The following is a 23366-nucleotide window of genomic DNA, read 5'->3' as shown; positions in this document are numbered from 1 at the left end:
TTATTCGTTATAATAATCTCAAAAAATATTGCAAAATATTGCCGTATCTTAAAACCTGCATGCAATAGTAATCAAATTTTGCACATGGGATCGCAGTGATTAAAAAAATATTGTTACATCTCAACACGAGGATACATTAGTAAGGGACAGTTTCATCACAAATCATTAAGTGGCAAACTCATCATGCAATTAATGCTAATTGTCAGCTATTGATTTACAACTTACAAATATGCAATATTTGTGACGAAACTGTACTTTAATGATGTATCCTTAGGCTGTAATATTGCAATGAACGTTTACTTTTTAATACTGTTCCACGTGCAAAAGTTACATATCTCACGGAAGTTTTAAGATATAATAGTGTGTATTTCGGTTAACGAACTTTTAGACCTTCTTGTATAATTATTGAGAAAATAGAAATTATATTTCATTAGATTGTTTAAAACGTTAATAAATAAATTATTATTCATTATAATATACTAAAATATTTAAAAAACGAAACAAATATTAAATTTATTTATCAGATAATAAATGTACTGTACCGTACGAAGAACATGTAAATATCATATACAGAAATTAATTTAAAATTTTAATACTTAATGTCATAATAATTATTACGTAATGTAACCTTTGAATTAAATATTTTTTATGCATTTTGCTAATTTATTGTTTTATAACGAAATTATTCCTATTAAAGTACGAATTAATAAATNTCAAATTCTTTCAGCTCCAATAGGCGCTCAAAATCTGCGGCATGGCTAGCAGCAGTCGATTTATCGTGTTTTCCACTTCTTATGGCAATATAAGTTGGCCCCGAGTAACTCACTGCTTCAGGATCTCCTAGTCCTTGCGGTCTATTAATTACTATACCTGCATAAACTGATGGGATTAGTTTGTGTCCTTCTGATACAATAAAATCGTGATCGGGAAGCTTTACTCTGTACTCTACGTGCATTAGGATAGGCGATTGTTTCTGTGCCGCTTTTAGATCGATAGGCACACGTGCCTTATCATCTTGTGAAATAAATGCAACTTGTTTCGGCTATTTCCATAATGCTTTTTTATATGACTTGAAAAATCTTTGGTAAACATCATCTAAGTTTATTTTTTGCATTTCTACGTCTAATATATTATCACGTCACACAAGATGGCGTTAGTACAACGAGCGTTCTTAACAGAAACCACCCAATTAAAGCCAAATTCAAAACTCCAGATTCAACGAAATAAAAAAAATAAATTTAAGAATATTACGTTAGACTGGATTTATTACCCCCTACCCCTGAGTAAGAAATAGTAAGAAATCATTGACCCCCTCCCACCCCAAAATACCTTACGTAATTTATGGACGGCCCCATAGTTTAAGCTGATATTTAATTTTCAAGAAAAGTTTTTTAAAATCTTTTTATCCGGTAGACACTAACAAGTAAGACGACCTATTTTAGCAAGTCCATTATGCGTACTACTGTATTAGTCTCACACTGGAAAGTACAACGTATCCGGACGGACCATTTTCGAAAAATTTTGGATTGTTTTCAATTCGTCATGATTTGATATGGGTCCTCATAATGGTAAAACACCACCTTAACCGCTCGGTTGTCCGACATTTTTTCAAAAAGACTTAAAATTTTTTATTCTGTAAACATCCAGATGTCAAATGTAAAAAATAATAATAAAACATTTTATTAAACGGATTCCGATGTTCTCCAAAATTATTTAAAATTAATTAAAAAATTTATTGACATATTGTTTTATAAATTGAATCGATCGTAAGTAGTTTTTGAATTGTAAATTTTTAACGTTGCCAGATGGCAAAATCCAAGCTGGCAACGTTACCAGTAATACAGAAAAATAAATATGGCCGCCCGGTGCAGCGTGTGTCTTTTCATGAAAGCGTTAAGAATTCTTTAATATATGACTATGTTTAATTATTTATGGTCTTTTTATATCAAAATATACGTTTCAGATGTAAATAAAGTGTAAAATTAATTAATAATGGCCTCGGTTTTACGACGTTACGGACTTTTAACAATTCGTCAATTTCAATGCTCGAGGTTATTACATAAGAACTCGCGGGTAATATTTAACAGTTTGCATTTTGGTACGTTAACAGATAATAAAGCGTTAAGTTTGACCCCCGAACAGGAGATGAACAATGCAAATAACGTGGAACAATTACTTTCTTTTTCTGATAAGATAGATATTACTGGACGTAGTGCTGTGCAGATACTGCAGATGCTAAATAAATGGATAATAAGTGGGCAAACTAACCTGACAGAGTTTAATGATGATCTGAGGTTCCACACTATCTGTAATGTACTAAGGAGAGACTGCCAGAAAATGACTCATAATTCTATCATCTTTGCACTTCGTAATATGTTAGAAATGGGATTGCCTCCGGAATCTGATTTAGTGAGATTTTACGAAAACGAAATGCTGTGGAAAGCTAGAAAGATGAATTTAAAAACTTTGATTACGTGTATGATTGTCCAGAGACGTTACCAGGAGACTGACTTACAAGTCGAAGTGCTGAACAAAGTGGTGCAGGTGATTCACAAGAGGTGGTTTGAAATAGCTGACGCGTCCGACGTGATCAGGTTGCTGCAGAATTCGGATCTGCTGGACGAGGAGTTTGTCGACCGAGTCGAAGACAAGCTTCTCGAACTGTTGCGCGATATGACTCTGGTGGAGTTGCATAAGATTCTGGTGTGTTTTTCTCAGTTGAACCGTCGCCCCACTCCTATACTTAAAGCCATATCTTATCACGTAAATCAGAAGAATGACAAATTGGATGCCAAGCAGTTGGTTAACACGTTGTTTGCTTTAAATGTGTTGTCTTTTCCCGACTCTATTTTGTTGCAAAAAATTGAAAATGATTTACTAGTAGAAATTCCAAATATAAATAAACCACAAATGATGCTTACTCTATTGATTTCAATTGGTCAGCTTTCTTGGAGAAATAAAAGTAAGTGTTATGTATCTACTAAACATAACATTTTTCGTATAATGTTTGTATTTCATTTTAAGCACTGGTCTCACTTGATGGAATGTGGCATAATTTGTGTGTACTTTAGAATGTAATATCCATTTGTTGCATTACATTATAATATCAACAAACAACTCTACTAAAACCCGATACAATATATTATTAATGCCGACTAGTGCCCTATGCTATCAAGCTATATAATGGGTATAATATTTATTTAATATTATAGACATTATATAGTCCAATAGCATACAGCAGTAGTTGGCTTTAGTAACATTAACATTATAATATGTTTGAGCTATTCAAACTAGAAGCCTATTTATAATCAAAGATTAGTAGTGGAGTTTCTAGAGTACTCTGTCTTCCATTATTATTTATACTCTTAAAGTTGGTTGGCATTTAACTGAACAACAATTGTTGTCATTAAAAATCAAATTTGAATAGCAGGCAACTGTGGAGATATGTTGCTAGGTCAGAATTTATATTCCAAACTAGACAATGAAAGTTTAGTTTGAAACTAGAAATGACCATGTACCAGTTTAATAAAATTGACAAAATTTTGCTCCGTATGTTAAGAAATATGCCATATTAGTTGATTTTCAAACTAGAAATAATACAATAATTTATTTATAATAATGTTGCAGTATATTTTGGAAATTATTGTAACTAATATTGTAAATATTAAAGGTAAATTTGTTTCAATAGATTTAATAGAAGCTTGCAGCGATTGGATGTTGAAAAACTTGAATCTCTGTCGGCCACAAGAATTAGCAGCGTATGTTATCACTCTGGCAAAAGTGAATTATATTCCTGCCGAAAAGAAGAAGATTTTTGATTTGATTTTACCTCGGCTTTCGGAGAAAACCGTCGAAGTTAAAAGAGTCTGGCTCGATGTCGTCTGGTCTTTGGCAATACTAAAAGAGGTGTCGTCTGAACACTTGGCTTCTGTACTGAAACCCTCCTTTTACCAAACAGAAATTGGTGAGCTACTTTGAAATATATCAATAATTTAACTGCTGTTTAATGTAGTTCATGTTTAACAGTGATTTAATTCATACTTTAATTTCAAATATTGTTAAAATATTAAATATTTTTATAATGTGTAGTAGTTATAATAATAGTCTTTCAACAGAATAAAATCATAAAGTAACTTCTACAGTATATCACACAATGATCTGTACACTTTCTTGTTTAGTAGCAGAAAACTGGAAGAAACAAATGTTTATGTAATGACTTCATTAGGTTTATGTTCAAAATATTGTACATTTTACAAATACTAATGGAAATACAACAGAAATATGTTAAAACTAAATGTATTTAAATATAAAAAGTAAAATATTCTATAATATCTTGCACAATTCTTAATTTCACAGTGAAAGGAAGATAAATACAATGTTAAGAAGTTACTTCCTTCCACAGTACTAGTTGCTTAGACATTGGAAGATTTGGTCAAGGTTCATTAGGATAAAGCTTAAGGTCACCAAGTGTATCGGGAATAAGCACCACCCTAGACGGGTGGTGCTTATTCCCGAGACCATTGAAATCTATAAATTATTATGAAAGGAGAATGAACTCTTGTCAACTACAAGAACCAAATTACGATATAGTGTGCTTGTAAACCTTGGTTGAGGTCTACACAACATAATGCAACATTCATTTTATTACAATTTTTTGTCATCTAGTTTTTTTTTGCACATCAGCAGATTATAGATTATGTTTTATATTTAAATATGTTTGCATATTTCTGTTGTATTTCTGTTAATATTTGTAAATGTTTGAGTTATTGAACATTAATGTGATGAATGTTATTAAATATGACCAAAAACATCAGTTTTTCAGAGTTTAATAAACTTTTTTTTCCCTGCTGTACAAGGTTCTGTATAGTTAATTGAGCAATATGATAGAAGAGTAATTCTTCTATCATGTTGAAAGACTAATATTATCCTTTAATACGGATGACAATCCAAAAGTAATTAGAACTGTTGGTTGGAAAATAAGATGTGAAATTATTGATATATATCAGATGTTATACTATAATATAATATATTGATTTGACTCATGACATTTCTATGAACATATACTTAAAAGCTGTGTATGATGAAAGAAAACAAAGTGTAACAGTTCAAACTGGTCCTGTTATCTAACCATCTAATCTGTATTCAATAGAGTAGCATGATTGTCTACCTTTATACCAAATTTCTTTAACTAATGAATTAAATTAACCACAATGTAGCTTGATGGTTTAGCCTTGTGTTCTGAAGTCTGTCTGGTATTAGTTATAAAATATGTCTGTAAATTAGTTGTATTCATACATATATCATATATATTTAATTTGTTTGCATGCATAAAATGAATTAATGTATTTTATTATGTTTTCACTTCAGGAAATGATAGTTATCAGAACAATATTTTTCGACTGAAGTTATTAAACGTCAGATCCGTTGCAGTCATTGAACATCCTCTGGATCCTAAATTAATAACAATAGAGAAACCAGTATTCAAATTCACTCAGGTAATGTTTATTTAACGATATTTTGATTGCTGTCTTCATTTCTATAAAAGTAAATCCTTTATGTCTGAAATATAAATGGTGTCTAAAAGATTACTGTGCACTGGAAAAGGATTTAAGTAAAGTGAAGTATTACATACAATATTTCAGTTTCTTCTACTTCAAATGTCAGAAAGGACCCCAGAGGTCCCAGAATCCAGAGGAGTGAGGTCCAGAGACATAGACAGCCACAATCCAAGGAAGACTATGCAATTGGCAAAAAAGTCTTTCAAAAACCAGAGCAAGCAGTAATGTGATCTACTGCAACATGGAAATGGCAATGTGCAACTTACAGGTCTTGTATACAATGCCATATGTGTGATTATAATGTCATTATAGATTTCTCGCTGCACAGTAACTTTACAGATACCTTATATATTGTCTTGCTATTTATCATCTCTATAATAAAACATATATAAGGAACTTCTATATAAAATATGATGGGGTGGATTTAACACTATTTGTTGATTTTAGCTTAAAAACAAGCTTAGAAACTTAACACTTAAGCTTAGAAACTTAAAAATTAAACACTTAAAAAACTTCTAAATTTTTAAGTGTTTAATTTTTTAAGTAAGAAAAGAAGTAGTAGTAAAGAAAATGTTAAAATTTGAAGTAATAGTGTCAAAATTTCAATAAAAAATTAAACCCATTTGCTGGAAAAGTGTGAATGGTATAGATTTTACAAGTTATCTGTTCCAGCTTTGATATTGTATTTTAAAATTTCAATAACAACATTGGACAAGTTTGGTACCAGCACAATGGTATGCTATCTCATTTCCAAGCAGATGTGCATCAGTGTCTCATAAAATGATTCAACAACTGATGGAGGGACAATGCAGACCTCTTCCGTGGCCACACATTTTCTAGACTTGACTCCACTGGTTTTTTTCCTGTCATTCTCAGTGTAGTATTGAAGGCAATCATTTTGAACATTTACTCCAGGAAAGAAAAGCTAACTGTGCACATCAACATTGATATAAATGAAATCCTATGATGTACTGCATGCCATAATATGATAAAGATCACAAAACTCTAATGTAGAATGCGTATGTACAGGATCCCATGAAAGATGATGATTTTAGCCAGACAAATCCAAACATCTTAAAACAAGCATCAAGGCATTGCATAATAAAAAAAAATATGCTATGGAATTGCATCCTTTCCTAGAATCCCATATGATGCCGGGAAATGATGACACTTAATATGTCTGCATATGAGGGCAGTATCATGTTCAAACATCTTGATAAAATCATTTGTAGATATATTTGGCAGAGTGATTTTGAGCCACTTAAAAGAATTATAATGAGAAACAATCTGAATCAGGGAGGATGGAGTGTGGGATCTTAAAAGTCTGGAATACTCTCTCCAACTGGCTAATATGGTTAATACTATAAAGAATCAGAACCATCCTCTTCTCTCATTATATATTAGGTCCTATTGCTAAACATATTACTAAGAATCATGATAATTTCACCTTCCTTCTTGACAACTCTAGTAAATACAAAAAATGGAGAGAAACTGTTACTACCATAATTAATAATGACCAAATTGGTAATAAATTAAGGCCCAGTACCGTCTACACGAACATTCATAAGCAAAGCATCAACAAAAATCTCATGGATACTACAATTAATTGGAATGAGATCTGGATTAATGTTGGGAGGCTCCCTCTGAGTAGCGAGAACTCATATGGAGAATTCTGAACAACATCGTGATGATTAGAGAGTATCTTTAGAGTAGAGCTGGTAGGTGTAAAGATACACCCACCATCGTCTGTGTTCTGCCCATTGTCCTCGGTGTGTGATGACAATGAGAGTATCTTTCACATCTTTTTTGAGTGCCACATTGCTAAGCAAACCTGGCACTGGGTAGACAAAATATTTAATACCTGTATCTCCTGTAAGTTCTACTCTAATTTCCCTGTGAAAAACCAGAATAATTACTTAATTAATTGGGTTAGAACTTTGACCAAGAGGGTCATTTGGAAAGCGAGATGCGCCCTTATTTTTGAAAATAAGAAAGGGAACGCAATTCTTGTAATAAATAAAATTCCTGATGAGGCTAACTTCAAACTAAAAGCTGATCATGAGAACTTTTCTTATAGGGAACACAACACACTATACTTTGGCACTGAAAATATTATATGGAAAAAAGTTAATAATAAATTTGTATTTAATGATCAGTGGTAACTAAACTACTACTGCTTCGATTGTAACTGTAATCATTTACGCATTTTTATGTAAAGAATACAAACTTTAACTGTTATACTCATAAAATTATTTCTGTTTAATATGTAACCTTTGTATCAACTCTATAATATTTTGTAATTGTACAGTTTTTATACAAATTCTTTGTAATTATAATTGCCAATGTTTGTGAAATGTAAAAGCCGAAATATTAATGCTGTAAATGGTTTATTTGTAACTCACATGAAACTATATGATTTAACTTTTTTGTATGTTTGCTCTTGTTATGTATACCATTCTCTCATAATATCCACCTTGTATACAATTATATATATTTTGCTACTGTAAATACCTTGGGTATTATGACCATTTCATAATTTTATTGTTTTCTTATTTAATTAATGTATAAGCCATCTAAAACAATGTATGAGGTGATTCATAAATGTTTCCTGCAGATCAGTGTGTTGCTGATTTGTAATAATTAATAGTTGTAAATAAACTTTAAATTAACCAGTGTCATGTTCTGGGATGAAGGACATAGGATCCTCGATTAGCCTGATTTTATCATCAGTAATTGGGTTGAAATTTATGAACACAGTCAAATCATTTTGATACTAATGGACTATCAAATTAATGGTGGATAATGTATTTCTAGAATGCCATTCCTTAACAGTGACCATCCTTAAGCACGTGATATTGTTAGTATATAGGTTTTATGTTATGTTATCTGTATATTAATTGAAATAGGGTTTCAGTTTATATGACTTACGGTGTGATAAATGGCTAAGGCTAAAAATATGATTCAGGTATCAAATTTAAGTCCCATCCTACAGATGATCTCACTGAAGAGAGATTTCAGAAAAGTGCAATAGTTCAGGCTTGGCAAAGTGGCAAAGGTACTGTAATGTGCAAAGTCTATGGACAAACATGTTGGGATCCAACCCTATTAACTTTAGCCTGAGCAACTTTTTTGTGTTTTGTGGCTTCAGTGTTGTAAATACTGAGGTCAATAAATGTGCATTTTAGTTACTAAGACCGTTGTTTATATCACCCTCTCCCAACTCAACCTCACTAATCCCCACCCGTCAAAAATCCGAGCAATGCCAGGCATGTGCGGCTACTTACTTTTTATTGGTACAGACTTGGTTAATCTTTATTTACGTTTGAAATAAATTTTATTTCTCATTATTTAAATGTTAATTTGAATAATTTTATATTTAAACTAGAGGTGAACAGATATCACTTGAATATTAACCAGATCTTGAGTATTTGAACATCAAAAATACTTAATGAACTTAATTACCTCAAGATCTAGTCCCTTAGTGACAGTAATATTTTCAATTTAGTTCCCCCTTTAAGTACTTCTGTATCCATCACTGTGACTGTATGTATAATGTGATATTTATAATACGAGAATTTAATTTCTATTAATGTAATATTCAAAATGTTGAGTACTTTCTAGTATTTAATTATTCCTGGGTAGTATTTACTCATGGCTAATTTAAACATTAAATTCATTTCTTCCACAAGGCATTATAGTAAAACATACCATCTACACTTTATCCAGCAGCAACACTAATATACAAATGTTCTCGACAACATTTAGGGGCCTGTATCAGGTTTCAACATTAACCAAATCGAATGTCTAATGAAATACCTAACGCTCAATTTGGTTAATGTCGAAATTTGTCATAGGCCCATAAATTTAGCTGAAAACATTTGTATATTAAAGTGTTGCGGCTGGAAAAAGCATGGATGGTGTGATTTCTTATATGTAAGTTCCAGCTTACCTATGGAAAAAGACATTATAGAACATAACATTTTATTTGCTCGATGTTCTGTACTTAAAACCTGAAGTTGGCTGATGAAAGAAGCCAAAAACATTCAGTTTACTAATATTTTCTGTCACTGAAAATGAGACAGCAAAGGTCTAAACTTATTGGTTGCCTGTACGTGGCTAGAGAGAAATCTAAATGACAGCTTTTGTAAATGGCTTATTATTTTGAGATGTAAAAAAAAATGTTAAACTAAAATTTGCTTTGTTTTTATTGATTTGCGTGAAAAAGTTCCTTTATAATCAGTTATTATTTAATTTATATAACAGATGCAATGCCACTTTTTGTTTTAGTGCCTTTAAAGCACCAAGTAAATGACAATCTCCATTAAAACCTAACAATCACTAATGTCTATGCCTGAAATAGGATTCATCTGGCTATTGAAACATTACTTTATCTGACAAAATATTATAGTTTTGGTCAAATAGATGATGTTGGAGATGTGCCTTAATAAGAAAATTGATATTTTATGGAAATGCTGCTTGTAGATCTGCACAACAGCTTGTAGCCTTTTGTGGAAGTGGCTGATGTGGGCCAAAGAAGTGACAGTCGAGAGCCGTAAATATTTGATATTCCCAAGCACACTGACAACAATTAAACTATATTGGCTAAGTCTTAATATAAGTCTGTAAGTGGAGATGAGAGGGCCAAGTAAAGTTCGATAGTCTCCACTGTCATATGAACCATGAATGAATGAAACAAACACTTAGCAAAACATAATACAGTGGGTGATCGGTTAACGAACATAATCCATTCCAAGACTTTGTTTGCTATCCGAATTGTTTGTTAACCGATTATCTATTTACCATAGGTTTTAATGGGAATTTAATTAATTCGTTCTGGAGAACCCCAAAAATAAAAATATATATTTTCTTACCACGTTTATTTATATGTAATAATAAAAATACATATGTACACAGTCTTGCGTTTTTATTAGTCATGTTTTTTCCGTTTGAAAGGGTTAAAGAATCTGTCTAATGTCGATTGTTTTTCTCTCTTCTTCAGGATTTTTCGTAAGTAATTAATAACATTGCAATTGTAGAAATCCCCAAGCCTCAACCTGGTTTGGATGCCATTCTAAGANATAATAAAAATACATATGTACACAGTCTTGCGTTTTTATTAGTCATGTTTTTTCCGTTTGAAAGGGTTAAAGAATCTGTCTAATGTCGATTGTTTTTCTCTCTTCTTCAGGATTTTTCGTAAGTAATTAATAGGATTGCAATTGTGGAAATCCCCAAGCCTCAACCTGGTTTGGATGCCATTCTAAGACCGTTGTTCTGACATCCTCCCACTTCTTCAAAGGATCTTTAATAACAGATATCGGCATTAATCCTCGTTTTCAAAAGAAAACATATCTTGCCGAGTTTCTTGGTGTTCTTCATTCAAGAGTTCTTGGCGTTCTTCTGTCATCAGATCCGTTTCAGGTTCCATTATGAACTTTTCGATGTTCTTTATTTCTCAGACATGATTTTTGTTACTCCTTTAGCTGTTTGAGTCTTCTTGATTATACAATATTTTTCTTAAATAAGATTGAACTGTGGCCTACTGTAGACCCGTTCACACCATATTGCCCAGCAACATTAGGCATCTTCTGCCTACTCTCTATCTGTGCTATTATACTCTCACCTTTTGAAAAGAAAAACACGCAAAACCTAACGAGTGCCTACCCGACAGTCTCACGAATACATATAAGAATTGTTTTGTCAGAAAAATAAAAGGCTGGAATTACAAGGGAGAGTTTCAAAGCTTGGAGGAATACTATCCGATCGGTATATACTGGCTTGAGTGTCGATGTTGACGTTTCCCGCACTCCGAAAAGTTTCGGATTGTTGCCCGAAGACAAGGGAAAACCAATCGGTATTCATTATTTTACGTCGCTTCTTCTTGTGTTTGTTCTGTGGAGTGTTCGTTATCCGATCATGTGTTCGTTGTCCGAACATAAAAATCTTTCGCGAAAGCGTTCGTTATCTGATCTGTTCGTTAACCGATCACCCACTGTATTGTGTGCATTGTGTTATGTGATACAAAGCAAGTTAGGACATTGGTTAAAAAGATTTAGGACACTAGTCATGAAAAGTGAATTGGTCAATCAAACTGAAGTTCAGCAAAAGTTGAGATATTCTCAAGTTTTAACTGGTCAAATACTTGCTGAAAGGGGATGAACTGACAGTTTCTATCCACTTCATAGCAACTTGTAAGCCAACGTGTAGGTAGCTTAAAGAATGTAACTGATAATGCATGTCTGTTATGCAGAGTTCAAGTTAACTCCAGAACTACTGTTCTACTTTTTGCAAATTACTCAAGATTCAAAATTAATTTCTAATCACTCATCTTTGTATAAGATCACACATCAGCCTACTTTAGGTCAAATTAGAAAGATAATTAATAATTAAATTAAATAAAAAATAATAATTTTGATGTATTTTTAACATAGAAAAAGCATCACAGACTATTAAAGTTGTTATGCTATATTCAAAACTATAAAAATTGCTATGCTGTCTGATACGTAAGATAATTAAGAAATTTATAGTTATAAAACTGCAATATCAATATAAAAATAAGAAAAGTATACAAATTTTAAATACATTTTAACATGCAAGTAAGAAGGGTGAAATAACCAGCAAAAAGCAACAGCATGGCTGGTTATTTAATGATCCACTTCTACAAAAATATACAAAGGATTGATGTTGTATGTGTTGTTAATTATTAATTAGCTAATAAGAAAGAAATTAATAGTAATGGTATGATTTTAATGATAGAATTTAATTAAATAGATAAAGAAAAGTGAAGAAAGACAAGTTTCTAACTTGGTTGTCCACGCATTGAGCGATTTCATACCAATTGGAAAATACATGGTTGTAAATCAGGATTCATTAATGGGAATTACTATTGGTAATGAATAATTTAAATTTTTTTTGTCATTTTTATTCTTGTAATTGAGTTTCGTGGATTTACAGATGCCGAATTCATCGTAGACAAGAACGGAAAGCCACAGCCAATAGAAATATATGGCACGAGGAGTGGCCTCTCTAATGTATGCAAACCGTTGCCTAATAACCTTCACAGGTAAATTGTTTTATTTTGGACTTGTAAAATGAAGCAACATCAAAAGTTAAAATATTTTTTTAATGTGCAATAGCTCATTACATTGATCCCACTCTTTCTGTCCATCTGACTGCCCCATAATCCTTTTTGTGATATGAAATGTCCTTTAAGTGCCCACAGGATGGAGAGAATTTTAAATACTGTATTTATTATTTATAGTTTTAATATTATATATTAAACAAATTCAATCATTTCATAAATAAATAAACAATAAAATATGCTTTAAAATATACTTATATTGATTTGTAAATTATTTTTACAGGATAGCTGTAGTCGTTTGGGATTTTAAAGATCTTACGTTGGATGGCCAGTTAACGGGAATAAATTCTTTATACGTCAGGCTTCTGAAGAAAATAGGCTATTCTGTTGTAGAGGTGAATGAAATTTAAAATTAATTTTATTACCTACTCACGTATAGGTTGAACAATCAAACTGTAGCATCACAGTAGCCAAACTGTGGCTTGTGAGCCGTTAATGGCTCTTCCTAGTCCCTTATTGTGGCTCCTGTATACTTATACAATTTAGTTTTTAAACTTGGTATATACTACTAACACATATATAATATTTTTGTAAGTTTTCCGACTTGTGTAGTGCAGTGTAATATACAAAAGAATTGTAAGTGTACTTGCGGCATGCTATTGAATGGGCATTAGTCTTAAGACATATTTAAAAGCTTAGGTGCTGTACATGTGTAAAGTCAAAGGAGTTAAATGAAAGTACGTTACTGATACTTTATGACTGACTGACAAGGTCATAAAGTGATCAGTAAAGTGATATTTACTTGATAGATGGTACAGTTCTCCAGTAGACATTTTAATAGAGGTTGCAACACTTGTGCATTTCTGACAAGCTACGCATGACTCCTATTGTGACAAGGTTTGGTCACCCTTCCTATAGAACATTAACTGCATTTAGTGTCAGAAGAGTATTAAAAACAAATACTAAAATTTTTCTTTCCTGGCTGTTATACCAGTATAGAGGGAAAGTATGGTGATCCGGCAAAAAATGATCCCACAGATTTTTAATTTTTATACTTGGGACACCTTGAAATGTCGAAAATTGCAAAAAAATTTGGGGGCAATTCCTATATGTATGGATTTTAGTGTGGAGGGCACAATTTTGTTCACTTTCTTTGAAACTTAACTCCTGTGCTTTTTGTCAAAAATTTCTGAAATTTTGCAGGGAAGTTTGTTTATTACGGGGCTTGATGCTATTAAATTTTGGCGATTAAAGGTCTAGGGGGTGGGTAGATAGTGGGAGTCGTGTGTATCTCCAGTACCTAATGACGATTTTACTCATTATTAGCATTTACAATTTTTTATAAAACTCATCTCTACCCTCAAAATTAAGGCTTTTACTATTTTATAATAGTTAAAATTATCATATTTTATTAAATAAACTTTTTATAACAGATGGCATTACCAAAATTTTAAATGTTGCTAAGGAAGTGTTGAGCAACCCATTGCTGGTTTATTTAGGTTTAGTGTAATATATTGTTACATAAGCTGGATCCACTTCACAGACTACACTCAGATCAATGAAATGATATTGTAATCAGGTTAGAGCAAGTGGATAATTTGCCTAGGTGTTCCATTGTTAAAAACGTAAAATATAAAATTATCAAGGAGAAAATGAATTTTCTTTATTTGAAAATACATACTTTGGTAGTGATATTGACATTGTTTACAAATAATTTTCAAGCCCAGATGTGTAAGTAAAAAATGAAAACCACATGTCTTTGTATATAACTTTATCACTTTTAGCATTAACGACAAATAATTAAGTTGTAATTTGTGACCTAGAAACAAAATAAATGCAATATAATAGCTATTTACTTATGTAATATTTATTTTCAGGTTCCATACACCGAGTTCAACAATAAATTAAATCCTGTGAAAAAGGTGCAGTACCTTCAAGATAAAATAGCCCAAGCCATTTAAATTAAGTTCAATATTAAAAAGAAAATTAATTTTTATTAACTCTTTTCATAAAGACAACTCTGTATAGAATCTAAATAAAAGATTAAAATATATTTTCTTTGTTTTGTAATCATAATTTTGAAATCTGACAGGAGTAAAGTAATCGTAAAATGAATTGGAAGTTAAGTGTACCAAAAATTGCAAGAAATTAATAGTTAATAGTTGCATAATTATAGGGTTGAAAGTCTCCTTATATAAGTATTCATTATTTTCTTGCAGTTGATGTTCTAGTGGTTTCCATACATATACCCTCTTGATTTTTACATATGGAACACTTACAGGTTGCAGTTTATGAAGTAAAACTACAAAATAACTATCAGGAATGAATTTGTGATGCATGCAAGCATAACATTGGAAATTTTAATATGCATTCAACTTGGATGGGTGGAACACATCTATATAAACATGTTTTCATATAGAATATACAGGGTATCCATAAAGTCCATATGCAATTTTAAAATTTTATAACTATTAGTATTGTGATAGAAAAAAATCTGTAAAAAGTATTAGAAAGCTTAATTTAGCTAGTTTTAAGTAAAATTATTTAGTAATAGATTGGAAGAGGTGGACCATTTTCCTGGCCTCCACATTCACCAGACTTGACTCCGTTAATTTTTTTTATGGGGACGTGAAAACAGTAGTGTGTGCAACCAAACCTCAATCAGTAGAAGACTTGAAAGCTAAAATATGTAATGTGAATTCAGGCATTACTGTAAAAAAATTGGCAAATGTTTTTAGAGAACTACAAAATTGTATTACCCTTTGTATTACTAACTAGCAGACTCCGCCACGTGTTGTTGTGGCTCAAAATGTATCTATTATAAATGTATAATACTTCCCCCGTGGGGGGAATCTTTCAAAAAATCCCTTCTTAGTGTACATTCTCTTGACGTACCCTATTTAAACGCAATCAAAAATGCAAAAACCCGCGTCTAAAATAGTATAATAGAAGTCAAGTTGTTCACGGTAAGCCTTAATCCTGTCCCTCTCCCTCGTGGGAGGAATATCGAAAAATTCCTTTTTAGTGTATATTCTGTTGATGTATCCTATTAAAACACAATCAAAAACGCATAAAACCCCATCTAAAATAGTATAAATAGAAGTTCCATTATAAATATTGGTGAAAGAATTTTTGAAATCAGATGAGTAGTTTTGGAGATTACCTCCTACATACAAACATTACCTCTTTATAATAATAGTATAGATGATATGGACACATGGAAACTTAATAAAATACAATAAAACAATATAGATTTTCTTATATCCAATATATTGTATTATAGATTATTAGTATTTGTGTTAGAGAAATTAAGTTATAAAATATTTAAATTGCACATGGACTTTATGGACACCCTGTATTGTGGGACAGAAATGATTATAATAGAGTCAGTCCTGGACAAAAATGTCAAAGTTACTTCCAAACTTTCATGAGATTGACACTTATACATAAGGTAAAAAGTATTAGTAACTGGAGCGTGGTGATCAAACTCGATAATCTTTTTCAAGATAACAATATCAACAGGGATACATTAGTCAGAAGCTTTGAATCATCTTATTATGTAATATTTGTTATCAGAGACCACTGTTTTTATGTCAGAGCCTGACTTAAAACCAGAATGCTATTTTGACATCTGGTAATTCCTTTCCACATCCTATAATGATCAGAAAGTTACAAAATTATACATTGCTTGAAGTCGTCCAAGCAAATGATATATTTTTCTAGATAATTTGGTATGTAGAAGGTCTCATTTTGAAATTTCTGGCAAGTGTTGCTAATTTATTTATGTTAATGCATGTTACTTGTTTCAATTTAGGCTATTAAAAGTCTGATAACTTTCATCCCTTCTACATTATATAAAATAGTTTGGATGGTTTAAAAGAAATTTGTATATTTTGACCATTTCAAAACTTTCATCTGGAATTGTATATGGAGAATTTGAATAACATAAACAGGGTGATTTCATTGCTTCTCACATTTGGTAAGAACAAAGGACCTTGCAACTCTGATGGCTCTATTGGCAGAGAGAAGGGTCCCACTATCATAAATCCACAATACTTATATGCTTATTTTAGGATTAAAATTTAGGTATCCTGCACTTTATACAAACCACACAGAATACCAAATAAAACTATTCTTATTAATAAATTGTTTACAGATTAATTCAAAGGTGGAGAATTCTTCTCTTACTGGTCAGATGCCGTTCTTAAAACTATGCATTATAGTAAATTTTAAATATTTGTTACTACTGATCTTATAAATTTATGAACATTGACATGAAACAGCTGGCATAAAAGTAAATAGAACATTCATCAATAACATAAGATATGCAGATGACACAGTCTTGCATGCAGAATATTTTAATGATTGCTAGACAGAATAGTAGTGTGTAGAGAGGAATATGATCTTTGAAAGTAAAGGAAACAAAATTTATGCAAATCACTTAGGCTGTCAGCAGTAACAATAATGAAGCTTTACATTTACAATGATCAAGTTGAAAAAGTACAAAGATAGGTCTACTTGGGTACTGAAGTCAATGCAAACAATGATTATACAGAATAAATAAGAGTGAGAATAGAAAAAGCAAGAGCTAATTTTCTCAAAATGAAAGAAATATTTTGCAGTAAAGATTTAAACTTAAAATTAAAGATATATTTAGTGAGGTGCCATATATTCAGTATACTCCTGTACAGATTGGAAGCCTGAATGTTGAAGAAGGGCCAACTTCAAGAAACTTGACTCCTTTGAACTATGGATATACTGAATAATATTGAGTAGACCACAGACGGATAAAATTACTAATGTGGATGTACTAAGACAAATTTCAAAAAATAAAGGAATAAGATCAAACATTAAAAGATGAAAACTTCAGTACTCAAGCCACGTTATAAGTGGAGAGAAGTACAATCGGCTGCAAGTGATAATTCAAGGAAAAATAAATGGTGTAAGAAGTGGAGAAGGAAGAATATCACGTTTCTTCTACTAGAGAAGGGCTGCAATCACATTTTCTTTTTCTGGACTGTTGCTCACAATGCTTATCTTCTTCGGAGCAAAAGCACAATAACAGAATTTAATGTTTAAAGAAATGATTATGTTCTACGGCAATCAAATAAAAAAAAAAAAACAAATCATGACTGAGCAAATTCAGATAATGGTATGACCATAGTTTCAGTCAACTTTTCAGAGCAGCAGTGTCAAAAGAGAAGATAGCAATGATGATTGCTAACCTTCAGAACGGAGATGGCACTGGAAGATAGCCACATCGAAGTCCCATAGCTAAGGCTCTGACAACAGAAATTCTTTTTTACTTAGCCATTAGGTATTAAGAAATTCCAGCTTTTGTCTTCCTTATTGATTGTGGGTGTGGCAAAACCCACACTGAACCATAGTGTTGCATCACAACGGCTATGCCACTTCCCGCTATGCTCACCAGATGATAAATTCTAAATGAAATTTTTCTGTAAAGGAGTAAGTTAACGATATTTTTATTAAAATAGTAACTATCCAAATATAACCATTTGCATATTTAAATGTATTGTAGGCTGATACCTACAGGATAAAGAAATAATTCTAGATCCCAAATTAGGCCATCAGCCGATTTAATCTCTCCACTTACATAAAGACAGTCGGTGATCTGAACGAAAAGGGACGAATCCTGATCGCAGCTCGAACCAATATGTCTAAGGGAACACGATGCAGACAGCGCAGATCTCCACAAACGGTTTTTTTTATTACTAAAAAGTAGTAATAATAAGTGAAATATAAAGATCGTCAAGGCCACCGTCGAAAACCGTTTGAAAAAAACAACGGATCGCGCCTGACGATTTAGCAAAAGGTTAGGTAAAAGTGCATTTGGAACAACCTCCAAGCACCTGAGGAGATCTACATGCTTCTGATTCAAATCTAGACACGTTAGCAGGGCGGAATGTTCTCCGATTCCTATTGGTCGAAGTGGTTGTGACCATTTGCGTGACGTCGATAAACGAAACTGATTTTCCTTGTAGGGAAATAAAATTTAAAAAAAAAACTCGATTTCAATTACTTGTACTAAAAGATATAAAAATAAATAAAATATGCCATGTTTGTTTATATTTAAATATAAAATACGTTATTTATTAAATAATTCTAAACCTGTAATTGTATTACACAGGGAATTTTAATACCGTGCGGGGATAAAAATTTTTTTATTTTTATTTAAAATGAAACGAAAACCTTATATTTAAAACGAATTAATGTTAATAGTAAATATTTATTTAAAATAAAGAAATTTTTCTAACCGATAAAAGTTTGAAATTTTTTTTTAAATATAAATAGGGATATATCCCTGTACGTATCACGTGATATACACTGCGTGATTAGACTTGAAGTGGGTGAGGTATTTTTGGAATTTTGACGCTTTATATTAAAATATATACGTAAAGAATTAATATCAAGACAAATTAGTGTTTTAAAAGCGCGAGTCGAGTTGGAATTTCTTTGTCTGTGTTCGAAAATTACAAAATTAGAGAAATTAAAACGATCTTTGACAATGATAAGTGAATGTGCCGATGACTCTCACAGAGAGAGAAAACGTAATTGGATGCTGGATGACGAAGAAGAAAACGTGGAAGATAAAACTGCTGAAAGTGAACCGGTTGTGGAAGGAAGAATTCGAATTAAAAATAAATTGTAAGCATTCAAATCTTATTCCTAAAGGTAATATTATATTCGGTTAAAGTTTAGATACGTAGACTGTCATGGCGGCTCATCTCTGATTCCAGCAAACAAAAGAAAGGAAACAGTGGGGACGCACGTTCTAACCTAACCTAACCTATTCTAATAAATTACCATAATTATTACCAATCAAATTATTAGAATAGGTTAGGTTAGGTTAGAACGTGCGTCCCCACTGCTGGAATCAGAGATGAGCCGCCATGACAGTCTACGTATCTGGACTTTAACCCTTTCTGTGGGAATACTGGTGGTTCTTTTTGGTTAATAGGATGCCAGAAGAATATCGTGTTTAACAATTTAGTTTACGTGATTGTGCTGGCTTTGAGTAGACTAACTTGACCTTTTGTGGAATACTTGATGTCGTATAGTTTTAGCGGGTGTGGGGCTTGCACCACCTGGGTTCTGAGGTGCACGTCTGCAACTGAAAAGTGTAGAAAGGACGGTAGACTGATACATTTTAAAAACTGTCCTTAGGAGATGAACATCTTGGGAAGAGTCAACAATTCTGATGTGAAACCCCTCATTCAGAGCTTGAATCTTACCCGTTGCTCTACATATCAGCTGGCATCTTGTTAACTGAAAAGTATCATACTGGTTCCTATTTGGGTGTTAGATGTGTGAGGAAAACATGGAAAACTCCATGTGACTAGCTGCTTATGAGTTGTGAACTTGCAGCTGGTGTTTGGTGGTTTTATCCTCTCGGCCACTGGTGGATTAATCTCAACTGAACTATCGACGTTAGCCAAACTGTAAATACTTGCCTCCCTTGGACGATTTAATGCAATTTCTGTGATAAAATCATAGAGAATACTTGCAAATGCCAATTTAGAAAAGCTGATTGTATTTTGTTGACTAAAACTTGCAATTAAACTTGCATATTTTTTAAGCTGCTACATAATGAAAAGTATGGCGATTGTTTAACAAATGACTGCAAAGATTTTCATGTTTTTGGACTTCAGACCTTGAAAGGTCAAGAAATGCAAAAAAAAAGTTTGGGTTGTTCTGTGTCAGCATGGGTTGGTTGGTGGTTGGTATAATATTTTTCACCCAATTTGAAGCTTTTGTAGAAATTTTCCAGGGAGGTTTCTCTATTGGTGGAAATGTTTCTTAATTATTTAAAACTTACAGGAAAATTGGTCCTTTGATTCAGGAGATATGGCCTTACTCCCTTAATATCTCTCAAATGAATGGTCTGATTTTTATGAAAAATTATAGAATCATTTCTCCAATACACAAACCTCCCTGCAAATTTCAGAAATTTTTGAACATACGTACAAGAGTTAAGCTTTAAGGTGGGTTAAAAAATCTCCACTTCTTTACAAGCAATCACTTGCCATTAATAATTTAATGTATATCTGAAGTCTTTAAGGTAATGGTAGCAATTATTGGAGAATAATGAGAGTCCAGCAACAATGTTGCAGCTTTTTTGTGAGAAGCAGTTATAATTTAATTGATTCCCTAAAATGTTTCCATTTTTATTAAACTCATCATGGTGAGCCAGTTTACTAAGTCAGCAGAATTGAGAGTTTATTAGAAGAAATAAAAATTTCGTTGAGGTTTGTTCAGAATCCCTTTTCTCTCTCTCTCTCTCTTGTAATAATATAGATTTTAAGAGTAAACAACTTAACTAATTCTTAATAATAATGTGTAAGATGATCACATTTTTGAATAAAAGCAGGTTACAAACTGGGAATGAGAATTTTAAGATTTCAAATTTTGGGATTCTCCTGGTGAATCTGGGAGAGTTGTCAACCGTATTTTATCTTTTTTAATGCTCTTACAGTTTTCTCAGAGTTACTGACCATTTCTGTAGTAAATCAAAAATTCATCTTAAGTTTGCTGGAGTTTGATATTTTTTATCTGTTTCAAACGTTTTCAACCATCTTTGTCTATTTTTGGAATTAAATGATTTTTTAAGTTACTTGGGTTATTTCTATTTGAAGAAAAAAACTAAAATCCAAGATTAAAACTGGAAGAGATAACTTGTAAAATGAAAACCATTCACACTTTTCCAGCAAGAGGGTTTAAGGAAGAAACGTTTTCAGTTTATTTGATAAACTTGTCTCAGGTTTGGAATTTTGTAGTTTGAATTCTAAAATAAACTGAAACCCTTTTGCTGGAAAAGTGTGAATGGCTTTATTTTATTGGCTTTACAGGTATACCTCGCCTTACGTCGGTAATTGGTTCCAGGAGAACGACTTAAGTCGAATTTACTTGTCTCCGAATCTACTTGCCTCTGAATCTACTTGCCACTAGGCTAAACCATAAATTACCAATTCCCGTTTTGTATTTTATTTATTAATGCATTTTTAATAATATATGGTTAATAAGATCTATTTTAAGCTTACAAACAAATAAATTTTAGTTTTTAATATAGTACAGAAAAAAGTAATTTAAATTTATGAATGCATATACTGTAAATACAGTATATACTTGTAAATGTATATATTATAATATGATTTTATGTGCTTTAAACATTTTTCTAGTGATATTACGACTTCAATATTTGTGGCAGACAGACGTAAAGTCGAATAAAATGATTTAAACTTGATTTTTATTTTTCCATATACTTTTTTGACAAACGACGTAACTTGAAACAACGTAAGTCGAGGTATACCTGTATTTTAATTTTTATTTTATGTGAATGGCTTTATTTTATTTTATAAGAAAACTGAATAGGAACTAAATTTATGAAGTTAAAAAATAGTATTTCTAGAATAAAATCTACTAAATATTATATATGGTAATTACCAGTTTTATTTTACAATATTTCAACAGTATTTTGCAATTGTAAGATAGTAATATTTTAAAATAAAATTGATAAGAGCAAGACTTATTGTTTAGCAGAGTTTATTCCAGAGAAAATTGGAGATGGTTTTGATTTGCAAATATTAATATTTAGTTTTTTTTTTTTTTTTTTTAAACCATCTGAAGCTGATTCAGGTAGATTCAACAGTATTTCAGTGATAAATGTTTAAATTATCCAAAGAAAAGCAAAGTTTTCTTATGATTTATTTGTGTCAACTCAAATTGGATGATGATGATGTATAATTAAATCTTTACTAACCAGTGTAAATTTGTCCTTTTTAAAAGTGTCTTTTAGTATTTTTATATTAAACTGCTCAAAAAATGCAAAATATCATTTAAATTTCAATAGAATACATTAATGGAAGTAATTCTGTAATTGAAATGAAAATTAAATGTTTGATATTTTGACATGCTTTTGTACTTGTTAATGTAAAGACCTGAAAAAAGGCTTTTTAATTTTTAGAATATAATTGTTTTTAACCTTCAATCATAGGATGGAATTAAATTTACTTTTCTATTTGTCTATGTTCTAATAAAAACAAAATAGAAATTATTTTATTAGGAAGTTTCTGTTGACTTCTGAGCCTAGTATTCTCGTGTGGAAATGGACAATGGAAAAGCCAAATGACATTACTTTGCCATCAAAGCCGACAGAATGTTTACAGAATACAAAGTTGAAATTTGAAACTTATGTCATTGTGGAAAGTAGAATGGAAAAAATTACCAATAGGAAGGTTGTTTAGTAATGATGTCATAAACATCACACAAAATGATAGCATTTAAAATATTGCAGTTGGCTTGCCTAAAAAAATGGTATTTTATTGGGATGCAATTTTCAAATTTAGAGGTAGACATTCCTTCCTGTTACCTGTTTGTCCATCCATCCTTTTTTAGCCTCTAGAATAGATAGATGAAAATGAAAACCAGATATGGTAGATTTAGGGGGCTAGAGACCCAGATTAACTATATATATACTTCCAGACTGGATTGGAAGCTTTTTTATTTTTTAAATTATGATTAAAAATTGCAGTCTGACATTGTGATGTCATAATAATATACATTTGATTATTTTTTGTAATGATTTGAATAAAATATTAAGGCCGAGACACTTTTAGAGTAAAAATACCCTTGCCGTAATTAATTTTAATCATGTGACAATTATATTTTATGCTGGAGCAGAGTGTAAAATGAGCTTAAAGCGAGTCGAG

The 23366-nt window shown here is 31.6% G+C and overlaps 1 protein-coding gene across 1 annotated transcript; it reads left to right on the top strand.

Annotated features, from left to right (window-relative positions):
* Nucleotides 1-1842: 1842 nt before the first annotated feature.
* On the top strand, nt 1843-14692 carry LOC111633068 (protein TBRG4-like). Its single transcript, XM_023377595.1, has 7 exons — nt 1843-2962; nt 3689-3964; nt 5368-5495; nt 12330-12447; nt 12513-12621; nt 12923-13034; nt 14517-14692. The coding sequence occupies exons 1-7, from the start codon at nt 1993-1995 to the stop codon at nt 14598-14600; spliced, it is 1797 nt and encodes a 598-aa protein (XP_023233363.1). The 5' UTR covers nt 1843-1992; the 3' UTR covers nt 14601-14692.
* The last annotated feature ends 8674 nt before the right edge of the window (nt 14693-23366 follow it).

The sequence above is a fragment of the Centruroides sculpturatus genome, unplaced genomic scaffold (genome assembly GCF_000671375.1).
Source record: "Centruroides sculpturatus isolate CEXI.00-Female unplaced genomic scaffold, Cexi_2.0 scaffold772, whole genome shotgun sequence".
Lineage (NCBI taxonomy): Eukaryota > Metazoa > Arthropoda > Arachnida > Scorpiones > Buthidae > Centruroides > Centruroides sculpturatus.
The sequence above is the reverse complement of the archived record's forward strand: the minus strand, read 5'-3'. Positions and strand labels throughout refer to the sequence as shown.

Excerpts from the sequence above, each read along its gene's own strand:
- LOC111633068 (XM_023377595.1), top strand. The coding sequence starts at position 1,993 with ATGGCCTCGGTTTTACGACGTTACGGACTTTTAACAATTCGTCAATTT. Across the intron at positions 3,965-5,367 it reads CTTTTACCAAACAGAAATTG|GAAATGATAGTTATCAGAAC; the intron begins GTGAGCTACTTT and ends TTTTCACTTCAG. Across the intron at positions 13,035-14,516 it reads TAGGCTATTCTGTTGTAGAG|GTTCCATACACCGAGTTCAA; the intron begins GTGAATGAAATT and ends ATTTATTTTCAG.